The 13,690-nt window shown below is 43.9% G+C and overlaps 1 protein-coding gene across 1 annotated transcript in view; it reads left to right on the forward strand.

Moving 5' to 3' along the window:
* LOC128696543 (venom allergen 5-like) overlaps positions 1 to 13,690 on the forward strand; it is a 135,414-nt gene that overhangs the window by 92,019 nt on the left and 29,705 nt on the right. The window contains exons 3-4 of the mRNA XM_053787841.2: positions 1,550 to 1,713; positions 12,033 to 12,154. Of these exons, the coding sequence (XP_053643816.1) occupies positions 1,551 to 1,713; positions 12,033 to 12,154 (285 nt within the window). The 5' untranslated portion in view covers position 1,550. The remainder of the gene's footprint in view (positions 1 to 1,549; positions 1,714 to 12,032; positions 12,155 to 13,690) is intronic.

Genomic DNA, 13,690 nt, shown 5'->3' on the forward strand with positions numbered 1-13,690 from the left:
GGAGGAGTAGGAGGTGGAACAAGAGAAGAAAGAATAAGAAGAGAAGGAGGAAGAGGAAGAGGAGAAAGAGGTGCAGAAGAGCTCAGGAGTTAGTGTGGCAGGCTAGGCAGGTACGGGCGGGGCTGTCCAGCTATGCTTTACTGTGTCAAGGTAAATTATGGTATTGCCACAAATGTCGCGTTTAAACCATTATTGTGGTGGCCCTTCCAACAGTGTGTGTGTGAGTTTCTGCATGGGAATGGTTGTGGCAATGGTGACGGTTATGGTGATGACGGTGGTGATAATTATAATGATGGTGTGTTGATTGCTAAATAGTGAGGCAAATATAATGAAGACAGTTAGCGAAACAGTTCTTTATCTGTTAGGAGGTATCTTTCAGTGTTGAATTTCAGCATAGCAAAGGAAGTAATACATTCACCTGGAAGAGGTGAATATATAAGACTGAAAGTGAGTGTGCAAGACTGGTGATGAGTGTACAAGACTGCAAATGATTGTACAAGCCTAGAGGTGAGTGTATAAGACTGGAGATGGGTATACAAGACTGGAAGTGACTATACAAGACTAGAGGTGAGTATTCAAAGCTGGAAGAGAGTATAGGAGACTGGAAATGAGTATACAAGGTGAGTGCCATGGGTTCCATACAGCAGGGGATGGCTTGGGAGGTGAGTCACCCACCAATCCAACCTCCATATTTACTGTCACGCGTGATAAAAAAAAATGAACCTAACCTAAACGAGAATAAAAAATACATAATATTTTGACTGAAATTAATTAATCACGCAGAAAAGACATAGTTGTTACCTTGACAGTTTGTGTGTCTGTGTAGAATAAATTGAAGGGATGGTGAGAGAATATGTGCCTTGATCCTGTCTGATCGTGCTACTGATGTGAATCATAGCTGCCTCAAGACAACATCCTCTTGTATTATCATAGCTGCCCCAATACAATGTCCTCTTGTCCCATTATTTTCCTGAATGAGAAGTGCTGTCACACTGCATGACTTGTAAGTGCTTCTTCAAGTACATGACCACGCACTGTTGATACTCTGAATCTCATACTAGTACTGAAGTTGTAGCACCATATTGTTTAAATTAAGTTTATCCTATAGAGAGTGCTAAACCCTTGTGATTCGTTCAACGCAAGGACTGATGAAGGCTCGATCCTCTGTCAGCGACAGAGAGAGAGAGAGAGAGAGAGAGAGAGAGAGAGAGAGAGAGAGAGAGAGAGAGAGAGAGAGAGAGAGAGAGAGAGAGAGAGAGAGAGAGAGAGAGAGAGAAAGAGAGAGAGAGATTGATTCTCCAGTAGGGTTTACTGGCGTTATCTCTTCTCTAGCGGAGAATAACGATTCTCTCTCTCTTTCTCTCTCTCTCTTTCTCTCTCTCTCTTTCTCTCTCTCTCTCTTTCTCTCTCTCTCTCTTTCTCTCTCTCCTCCAGCAGAATATACTGCCTCTTTCTAGCAGAATATACTGCAGCTATAACACCGTCAACATGAATATACTAACTCTTTCCATCAGCATGAGTATACTGATGAGTGTATGTGTGTCTGCAGCATGAGTGGTACACGGAGAGCTGCACTGCTGCTGCCGCTTCTGCCTCTGCTGCTTCTTGTGGCATTGCTGAGGCTGGCCACCTGCTGCCAGTACAGTGCCATCGACCCCAGGCACACCATGTGTGCCTTCCCTGCTGCCCAGTGCCCGGGAAAGAACCTTCTCAGTGAGTACCCCCATCACCTAGTATCATGAGCATATGTTATGGGCCCCATCAGTCTATATTATTACCCCATCAAGCCTGTATGATTACCCATTCAAGTCTGTATGGTTATCACATTAAACTTATATGATTACCTCCATGAAGGAGTAATCATACAAACTTGGGCACCTCCATATATGGTTTTTTGAGAACTTGTGAAGGACACAATAAAGCCTTCATTTGTGTAACAGATCGAGGCTAACTGAGAGGCGGAGCTAGAAGCTGAGACTCGACCCCTGAAACCACAACTGGCTAAGTACACACACACACACACACACACACACACACACACACACACACACACACACACACACACACACACACACACACACACACACAAACACACACACACACACACACACACACACACACACACACACACACACACACACACACACACACACACACACACACACACACACACACACACACACACACACTGGGGTACGTGAATCGTACTCACATTTGGAAGTGAGTAATGAACAACTATAGATGGTGGTGAGTCAGTGAGTACGAGGTGAATACTAACACAACCTGTGTGACAACTACACCTAACTCACTGTGTGTCCTTAACGTCCTCTGGTGTTGTTGTTGCTGCTGCTGGTGTTGTTGTTGTTGTTGTTGCTGCTGGTGTTGTTGTTATCGTTGCTGCTGGTGTTGTTGTTGTTGCTCCTGCTGGTGTTGTTGTTATCGTTGCTGCTGTTGGTGTTATTGTTATCGTTGCTGCTGCTGGTGTTGTCCTTATCGTTGCTGCTGCTGTAGAGGAAGCTCTGGCAGCTTTTAGGGTTTCATTCCAGCAGCTCTGGAGTTACTATCACTCGGTTATAACCGTCTTTCACAACCTCTCCCACACACCTCCCAAAACTTAGAAAACTTACCTAACCTTATTATAACAAGCACAACTTAATTTAGCCTAACCCAACTAAATATATTTTAGATAAGTTTACAATAATTTAATAATAAACAAACACAATGAATTTTTTTCTTCGTTAGGTTCAGGATGATTTTTGCGAAATTATTGCATACACAAGTTTTAGCTTGCATTGTTCGGCAAGAAGAGCGTTGATATTTAAGCCAAAATCCCAAGTTTTACCTATTCGGCACGACACACACACAAACACACACACACTCAGATGAAATAAAGAGATGTAAGGAAGTATTTCTTTAGTCATAGAGTTGTTAGGAAGTGGAATAGTCTGGTAAGTGACGTAGTGGAGGCAGGAACCATACATAGCTTTAAGACGAGGTATGATAAAGGCCATGGAGCAGGGAGAGAGGACCCAGTAGCGATTAGTGAAGAGGCGGGGCCAGGAGCTATGATTTGACCGCTGCAACCACAAATAGGTGAGTACAAGTGGATGAGTGCTCACACACACACACACACACACACACACACACACACACACACACACACAGGAGTCCAGGAGCTGAGTTTCGACCCCTGCAACCACAATTAGGTGAGTACACACACACACACATACACACACATATATAAATGTGTGTGTGTGTGTACTCATCCACTTGTACTCACCTATTTGTGATTGCAGGGGTGGAATCATAGCTCCTGTCCCCGCCTCTTTGCTGATCGCTACTGGGTCCTCTGTCTCCCTGCTCCATGGCCTTTATCATACCTCGTCTTAAAGTTATGTATGGTTCCTGTCTCCATTACGTCACTTACCAGACTATTCCACTTCCTAACAACTCTATGACTAAGGAAATACTTCCTTACATCTCTTTGATTCATCTGAGTCCTCAACTTCCAATTGTGACCCCTTGTTTCTGTGTCCCATCTCTATAACATCTTGTCTTTGTCCACTCTGTCAATTCCTCGCAGTATTTTGTATGTCGTTATGTCTCCCTAACCCTCCTGTCCTCTAGTGTCGTCAGGCCGATTTCCGTTAACCTTTCTTCGTGGGGCATTTCACTTAGCTCTGGAGCTAGTCTTGTTCCGAACCTCTGCACTTTCTCTAATTTCTTGACGTGCTTGCCCAGGTGTGGGTTCCAAACCGGTGCTGCATACTCCAGTATGGGCCTGACGTACACGGTGTACAGAGTCTTGAACGATTCTTTACTGAGGTATCGGAACGCTTTTCTCAGGCTTGCCAGGTGCCCATATGCTGCAGGAGTTATCTGGTTGATGTGCGCCTCAGGAGATGTGCTCGGTTTTATACTCAACCCAAGATCTTTTTCCAAAAGTGAGATTTGCAGTCTTTGGCCACCTAGCCTGTACTCTGTCTGCGGTCTTCTTTGGTCTTCCCCGATCTTCATGACTTTGCATTTGGCAGGGTTAAATTCAAGGAGCCAGTTGGTGGACCAGGCTTGCAACATGTCCAGGTCTCTTTGTAGTCCAGCCTAATCCTCATCCGATTTAATTCTCCTCATTAACTTCACATCATCTGCGAACAGGGACACTTCTGAGTCTATCCCGTCCGTCATGTAATTCACATATACCAAAAACAGCACTGGTCCCAGGACTGACCCCTGTGGAACTCCGTTCGTCACAGGCGCCCACTCTGATACCTCGTCACGTACCATGACTCGTTGTTGCCTCCCTGTCAGGTACTTCCTGATCCATTGCAGTGCCCTTCCTGTTATGCATGCTTGGTCCTGTGTGTGTGTGTGTGTAGATAGATAGAAAGAGATGATGTGTGTGTAGTACTATATATCTATACGAATAGGGAAAAGAGAGGAATAATTACTGACGAGACTACTTACATATATATATTAGTGAAATATGTCCTAACAGATATTCTCTGGAGAATTGCTCTTCAGTGTGGTAAATAACATTATCTTCTGGGTCGACAGTGTTCTCCAACACGACCTACGCATATGTCATATAAGAATATATGACTTAAGATTTAAACATAACTGGTGTAAAAGTGACAGAAGATAAGGGTTAACACACTTGAAATTATGAATATGGTGACATATATACATACAAACAACAGCAAATGGTATAACTTTACAGAGGTTGAATGATGTGTAAGAGACTGATTAGATATTTTTATATTCTGCCGTCGAAGCGGCTGGTTTATTGAACACCTCATACCCATCGTGTGGATGGAAGTGTAAGAACACTCGGATACACAGGGCCCAAGAACTAGCCTCCCCCACCCCAAAAAAAAAGTTAACAGGAGTACATATCAACACTTAACATTTTCTTCTGTTGCAAGCATATTTAGGATATTTGCTTAGTATTTAGTGTCTTATTTTCATTAATAAGATACAGTACCTTGACATACCACACTGGTTATTATCCTATCTTTACTCTTCAATAAGTGGACATCCAAGCACTTGAGAGAGCGAAATAGAATAAAATGAGAGGGTTTATAAATACATATATACTCACATTTTTACATGTAATTTGTGTAGTGCACCTTACTTACACTAGCAGTGTTATTATCGAACTGATAGCTTTATTATGAGCAATGAGGATATGCTCAAGCACTACAAAATATATGAGGCGATACTGTTTTTTCGTTAAAACAAAACATAATGGCTCATGAGTGTTCCAGCCTTATTTTATATGATATGTACATGGCGGAGACACAAGTTAGGGATATTTCCCTGTCATATTCCATCAGTGAGGATCTGTTACACACATGAGGAGAGCCAGTGTGTGTCTGCTTGAGCTGAGAGCCTTCAATAAGGCGATGAAGATAATGTCATACTATGGGTTCAGTAACTACGGCAGCTTCAAAGGTCTTATTCTAGCAGAGCTGGTGTTACTATCATTTGGAAATTACTGTCTCTCAGGATGATCTATTGTGGTGAGGGTGGTGGAGAAGTGTGATGGCGTAGGTGATCAGAGTAGAAGGAGTCGACCCACGGAGAAGCTCACCAGAGAGCCCACGAGGAACAAAACAGGTGACCTAGAGAGGCCACCACACACAAACAACCTGCATCACCATCACTAAGTTTACTCTCTGCAGCATTCACACACTTTACTTTCACATAATATATAGACTCCTTGAGTGGAGTGAAATTGGAGTGTGTAGGTACGGACGCTACACCTGCAGGGGCCCCTAATGGACCCTCTACCTGCAGAGGTTTATAATGTACGCTACACCTGCAGGGGCCCCCTAATGGACCCTACACCTGCAGGGGCCCCTAATGTACGCTACAGGGACAGTGGCCCCAAACAGATATATGTTCTCTACGGGTGACTTTCAAATGTGGTATCATTATGTAGATTCAGTGAGTCAGCTATGCGTGTTTGATTCTGGTCACTACTTATGAATATGCAGCGGAGGTTTGGAATAGTATATGGAAGGTTAAACATTATGCTGGGTAGCTCACACCACCACCACTGTTTCTTTACTACGTTCACTGTTCCTACAGTCACCACACTGTTCCTTACACAGTCACCACACTGTTCCTTACACAGTCACCACACTGTTCCTTACACAGTCACCACACTGTTCCTTACACAGTCACCACACTGTTCCTTACACAGTCACCACACTGTTCCTTACACAGTCACCACACTGTTCCTTACACAGTCACCACACTGTTCCTACACAGTCACCACACTGTTCTTTACACAGTCACCACACTGTTCCTTACACAGTCACCACACTGTTCCTTACACAGTCACCACACTGTTCCTTACACAGTCACCACACTGTTCCTTACACAGTCACCACACTGTTCCTTACACAGTCACCACACTGTTCCTTACACAGTCACCACACTGTTCCTACACAGTCACCACACTGTTCTTTACACAGTCACCACACTGTTCCTTACACAGTCACCACACTGTTCCTTACACAGTCACCACACTGTTCCTTACACAGTCACCACACTGTTCCTTACACAGTCACCACACTGTTCCTTACACAGTCACCACACTGTTCCTTACACAGTCACCACACTGTTCCTACACAGTCACCACACTGTTCTTTACACAGTCACCACACTGTTCCTTACACAGTCACCACACTGTTCCTTACACAGTCACCACACTGTTCCTTACACAGTCACCACACTGTTCCTTACACAGTCACCACACTGTTCCTTACACAGTCACCACACTGTTCCTTACACAGTCACCACACTGTTCCTTACACAGTCACCACACTGTTCCTACACAGTCACCACACTGTTCCTTACACAGTCACCACACTGTTCCTTACACAGTCACCACACTGTTCCTACACAGTCACCACACTGTTCCTTACACAGTCACCACATTGTTCCTTACACAGTCACCACACTGTTCCTTACACAGTCACCACACTGTTCCTTACACAGTCACCACACTGTTCCTTACACAGTCACCACACTGTTCCTTACACAGTCACCACACTGTTCCTTACACAGTCACCACACTGTTCCTTACACAGTCACCACACTGTTCCTTACACAGTCACCACACTGTTCCTACACAGTCACCACACTGTTCCTTACACAGTCACCACACTGTTCCTACACAGTCACCACACTGTTCCTTACACAGTTACACACTGTTCCTTACACAGTCACCACACTGTTCCTTACACAGTCACCACACTGTTCCTTACACAGTCACCACACTGTTCCTTACACAGTCACCACACTGTTCCTTACACAATCACCACACTGTTCCTTACACAATCACCACACTGTTCCTACACAGTCACCACACTGTTCCTTACACAGTCACCACACTGTTCCTTACACAGTCACCACACTGTTCCTTACACAGTCACCACACTGTTCCTTACACAATCACCACACTGTTCCTACACAGTCACCACACTGTTCCTTACACAGTCACCACACTGTTCCTTACACAGTCACCACACTGTTCCTACACAGTCACCACACTGTTCCTTACACAGTCACCACACTGTTCCTTACACAGTCACCACACTGTTCCTACACAGTCACCACACTGTTCCTTACACAGTCACCACACTGTTCCTACACAGTCACCACACTGTTCCTTACACAGTTACCACACTGTTCCTTACACAGTCACCACACTGTGCCTTACACAGCCACCACACTGTTCCTTACACAGTCACCACACTGTTCCTTACACAGTCACCACACTGTTCCTTACACAGTTACCACACTGTTCCTTACACAGTTACCACACTGTTCCTTACACAGTCACCACACTGTTCCTTACACAGTTACCACACTGTTCCTTACACAGTCACCACATTGTTCCTTACACAGTCACCACACTGTTCCTTACACAGTTACCACACTGTTCCTTACACAGTCTCCACACTGTTCCTTACACAGTCACCACACTGTTCCTTACACAGTTACCACACTGTTCCTTACACAGTCACCACACTGTTCCTTACACAGTTACCACACTGTTCCTTACACAGTCACCACACTGTTCCTTACACAGTCACCACACTGTTTCTTACACAGTCACCACACTGTTCCTTACACAGTCACCACATTGTTCCTTACACAGTCACCACACTGTTCCTTACACAGTCACCACATTGTTCCTTACACAGTCACCACATTGTTCCTTACACAGTCACCACACTGTTTCTTACACAGTCACCACATTGTTCCTTACACAGTCACCACACTGTTTCTTACACAGTCACCACACTGTTCCTTACACAGTCACCACACTGTTTCTTACACAGTCACCACATTGTTCCTTGCACTGTCACCACACTGTTCCTTACACAGTCACCACATTGTTCCTTACACAGTCACCACATTGTTCCTTACACAGTCACCACACTGTTTCTTACACAGTCACCACATTGTTCCTTGCACTGTCACCACACTGTTCCTTACACAGTCACCACACTGTTCCTTACACAGAGCCTCCTGCTCTCTTCTAACCTCTTGTTCTCTGCTAGTCTCCTGCTCTCTGCTAGCCTCCTGCTCTCTGCTAGCCTCCTGCTCTCTGTTAGCCTCCTGCTCTCTTCTAGCCTCCTGCTCTCTTCTAACCTCCTGTTCTCTGCTAGCCTCCTGCTCTCTGCTAGCCTCCTGCTCTCTGCTAGACTACTGCTCTCTGCTAGCCTCCTGCTCTCTGCTAGACTCCTGCTCTCTGCTAGACTCCTGCTCTCTTCTAGCCTCTTGCTCTCTGCTAGCCTCCTGCTCTCTGCTAGCCTCCTGCTCTCTTCTAGCCTCCTGGTCTCTGCTAGCCTCCTGCTCTCTTCTAGCCTCCTGCTCTCTTCTAGCCTCCTGCTCTCTGCTAGCCTCCTGCTCTCTGCTAGCCTCCTGCTCTCTTCTAGCCTCCTGCTCTCTGCTAGCCTCCTGCTCTCTGCTAGAATCCTGCTCTTTACTAGCCTCTTGCTCTCTGCTAGCCTCCTGCTCTCTGCTAGCCTCCTCCTCCCTGCTAGCCTCCTGCTCTCTGCTAGCCTCCTGCTCTCTGCTAGCCTCCTGCTCTCTGCTAGCCTCCTGCTCTCTGCTAGCCTCCTGCTCTCTGCTAGCCTCCTGCTCTCTGCTAGCCTCCTGCTCTCACCATTGATTTCATTCTGACTTTTCGTTATTCTTCACATAACCCACTTTCTTTATATATTTTTTCTTCCTCAACATTCGAGAGTTTACCCAACACTTCTCGACACTTCCTCTCCAGCACTGTCTTCCTCCTGTTCGACAGTAGCTCTCATAGCAACTGTCGAACAGTAGCTCTCATAACTACTGTCGAATAGTGTAGCTGTGATACCTCCAATTATCAGCTATGCTGATAATCACAGGTATCACAGCTCCAGCGACCTGGTCTCAGAGCAGATCTTATTTTTAAAGAAAATATTATAGGGTATATGAAGTATTGGGGATGACATATGATAGTAAAGATTAACGTGACGACCAGTCACCTGTGTACGTCAGTACTTCACACCAAAGGTTACTTTTTGCCCCTGTCAATCATGCAACCTTGGGCACCACTCAGCGGGTCACTGTATGGCCAACCATTAAGGTTAAAAACACACTAAATCTTATTTTAACTTATATGACAAAAGCCCGTGAGGGTTGGGGGGGTGATGTTTGTGAAGGAGAGAGAGCAATAAGAAGGTTGCTGGGAGGAGAGGTGACCCTCGCCAGGGCAGCAGATTCTTGATCCTTCATCATAAGTGCCACTTGATCGAACTTATTATTGTTTATGAAGACAGAGTGCAAATACATTTAATAGTGAGTGCTCGTGATGTGAATATTAATATCGCCAATCCCAAATTTATCTGAAGGAGTAACTGTCTCTCACTCACACACGGCTTCTCTCGCTACTTATTGAAACTAAAGATTATATATATATATATATTTTTATGGCTTCACGTCCATGTAGGAACATACATCTGTCCGTTCACTTCTCTTGGCATGACAGATATTGTCAAGTATTTGACAGTCTGGTTTTTGCCTCAACTTGTTTTCGCCACAAACTGTTTGGCCAAGATGTAATCACTACGGAACGAAAATTGCAGAATCTCCGTATACTTACATGTTCAACGAGGAAAATGTATGAAAATGAGTGTAAAATGTTAGATTAATATTTGTTGGGAGGAAATGTCATACTGACGATGTTGTTGTTGTTGTTGCTATGATGTTGTTGTTGCTCTTGCTGTTGTTGTTGGTGATGCTGCTCTTGTTGCTTCTATTGTTGCTGTTGTTGGTGTTGCTGATGCTGTTGCAACTGTTTCTATTGCTGTTTCTGTTTCTATTACTGTTGTTGTTGTTATTATTGCTATAAAACTAAAAACATCTTCACTGGCCAAAGTCGCTAAATTAAATATATAAAAATTTCACACTTGCGCCACTAAATGTTTATAGTATTAACTTTTTTTTTTACAGATTTTGGACGAATAACTGAGATGAACACAGTTATAACAATAATTCACTCACTGACTTGCTAACTTCAAGTTATTGCAAATATTTAATAACTTTTGCTATTTCACTATTTTCATGAAAGTTTTCAAACAGTTTATGTATGTATGTATATATATATATATATATATATATATATATATATATATATATATATATATATATATATATATATATATATATATATATATATATATATATATATATGTGTGTGTGTGTGTGTGTGTGTGTGTGTGTGTGTGTGTGTGATGGCGAATAAGAAGTACTTTCATGTACTTACAAACACATCTTCAGAGGAATAAGGAGAGCCAAGTGAGACAGCACTTCAGAGTTTCAAGTCTTAAAAATATCAAATTCAAGTACAATAAATGAGGCCTATTTGGCCTACGCTATGTCAGTGCTGACATATTATCACCAGGGGAATGTCTACTGGCCCACGTTAGGTCAATGTATGTGTACTGGCCCACGTTAGGTCAATGTATGTGTACTGGCCCACGTTAGGTCAATGTATGTGTACTGGCCCACGTTAGGTCAATGTATGTGTACTGGCCCACGTTAGGTCAATGTATGTGTACTGGCCCACATTAGGTCAATGTATGTGTACTGGCCCACGTTAGGTCAATGTATGTGTACTGGCCCACGTTAGGTCAATGTATGTGTACTGGCCCACGTTAGGTCAATGTATGTGTACTGGCCCACGTTAGGTCAATGTATGTGTACTGGCCCACGTTAGGTCAATGTATGTGTACTGGCCCACGTTAGGTCAATGTATGTGTACTGGCCCACGTTAGGTCAATGTATGTGTACTGGCCCACGTTAGGTCAATGTATATGTACTGGCCCACGTTAGGTCAATGTATGTGTACTGGCCCACGTTAGGTCAATGTATGTGTACTGGCCCACGTTAGGTCAATGTATGTGTACTGGCCCACGTTAGGTCAATGTATGTGTACTGGCCCACGTTAGGTCAATGTATGTGTACTGGCCCACGTTAGGTCAATGTATGTGTACTGGCCCACAATAATGCACCTTGATGTTAACTGTACCAAAGTTTATTCTTAACTCTTATGGAAAAAGGTATAACGACACAGCTTCAATAACTAACAACTCAGTAGCAAAACTCTATTATCAATTTGCTTTTTCTCTCTCTCTATTTTTAAGCTTAAAACTCAGAGGTATCACCTCAGAGGTATCATCGCCAGGATATGTTTATGTACATGATATCGGTCAGGCTTCCTTGTTTGCCTTCACTCTGTTATATGTGTTAAGTGTGTGTGTTATATATGTGTGTGTACGTGAATGTATGTACTCTTCTATATGTGCTTGCAGGGGTCGAGTGTACGTGTGTGTATATATAATATAACCACTTAAGAATTGCAGGTTTGTCATAGTTATAAGCCATTGAATGATGTAGAAAGAGGATTACTACTGTCTTCCTCGTTGATATCTCTCTCTCTCTCTCTCTCTCTCTCTCTCTCTTTCTCTCTGGTACAGGAACCGGAGGGTTGACCTGCCAGGATAAGGAGACCATCTTGGAGATCCACAACTCGCTGCGCCAGAAGGTATCTATGGGTCACGTGCGTAACCAACCTCCAGCACTCAACATGCGAGCTATGGTAGGTTGCTACCTCTACTCACCACCTCCTACAATATGAACCATCTATTGTTTTCTGTGTTACCTTCTCATACATTATTTGGTGTTCTTATGTTTTGAAAAAGAAAATAATTATATATATATATTTTTTTTTTTTATCACACCGGCCGATTCCCACCAAGGCAGGGTGGCCCGAAAAAGAAAAACTTTCACCATCATTCACTCCATCACTGTCTTGCCAGAAGGGTGCTTTACACTACAGTTTTTAAACTGCAACATTAACACCCCTCCTTCAGAGTGCAGGCACTGTACTTCCCATCTCCAGGACTCAAGTCCGGCCTGCCGGTTTCCCTGAATCCCTTCATAAATGTTACTTTGCTCACACTCCAACAGCACGTCAAGTATTAAAAACCATTTGTCTCCATTCACTCCTATCAAACACGCTCAAGCATGCCTGCTGGAAGTCCAAGCCCCTCGCACACAAAACCTCCTTTACCCCCTCCCTCCAACCCTTCCTAGGCCGACCCCTACCCCGCCTTCCTTCCACTACAGACTGATACACTCTTGAAGTCATTCTGTTTCGCTCCATTCTCTCTACATGTCCGAACCACCTCAACAACCCTTCCTCAGCCCTCTGGACAACAGTTTTGGTAATCCCGCACCTCCTCCTAACTTCCAAACTACGAATTCTCTGCATTATATTCACACCACACATTGCCCTCAGACATGACATCTCCACTGCCTCCAGCCTTCTCCTCGCTGCAACATTCATCACCCACGCTTCACACCCATATAAGAGCGTTGGTAAAACTATACTCTCATACATTCCCCTCTTTGCCTCCAAGGACAAAGTTCTTTGTCTCCACAGACTCCTAAGTGCACCACTCACTCTTTTTCCCTCATCAATTCTATGATTCACCTCATCTTTCATAGACCCATCCGCTGACACGTCCACTCCCAAATATCTGAATACGTTCACCTCCTCCATACTCTCTCCCTCCAATCTGATATTCAATCTTTCATCACCTAATCTTTTTGTTATCCTCATAACCTTACTCTTTCCTGTATTCACCTTTAATTTTCTTCTTTTGCACACCCTACCAAATTCATCCACCAATCTCTGCAACTTCTCTTCAGAATCTCCCAAGAGCACAGTGTCATCAGCAAAGAGCAGCTGTGACAACTCCCACTTTGTGTGTGATTCTTTATCTTTTAACTCCACGCCTCTTGCCAAGACCCTCGCATTTACTTCTCTTACAACCCCATCTATAAATATATTAAACAACCACGGTGACATCACACATCCTTGTCTAAGGCCTACTTTTACTGGGAAAAAATTTCCCTCTTTCCTACATACTCTAACTTGAGCCTCACTATCCTCGTAAAAACTCTTCACTGCTTTCAGTAACCTACCTCCTACACCATACACTTGCAACATCTGCCACATTGCCCCCCTATCCACCCTGTCATACGCCTTTTCCAAATCCATAAATGCCACAAAGACCTCTTTAGCCTTATCTAAATACTGTTCACTTATATGTTTCACTGTAAACACCTG

The sequence above is a fragment of the Cherax quadricarinatus genome, chromosome 47, assembly GCF_038502225.1.
Source record: "Cherax quadricarinatus isolate ZL_2023a chromosome 47, ASM3850222v1, whole genome shotgun sequence".
Lineage (NCBI taxonomy): Eukaryota > Metazoa > Arthropoda > Malacostraca > Decapoda > Parastacidae > Cherax > Cherax quadricarinatus.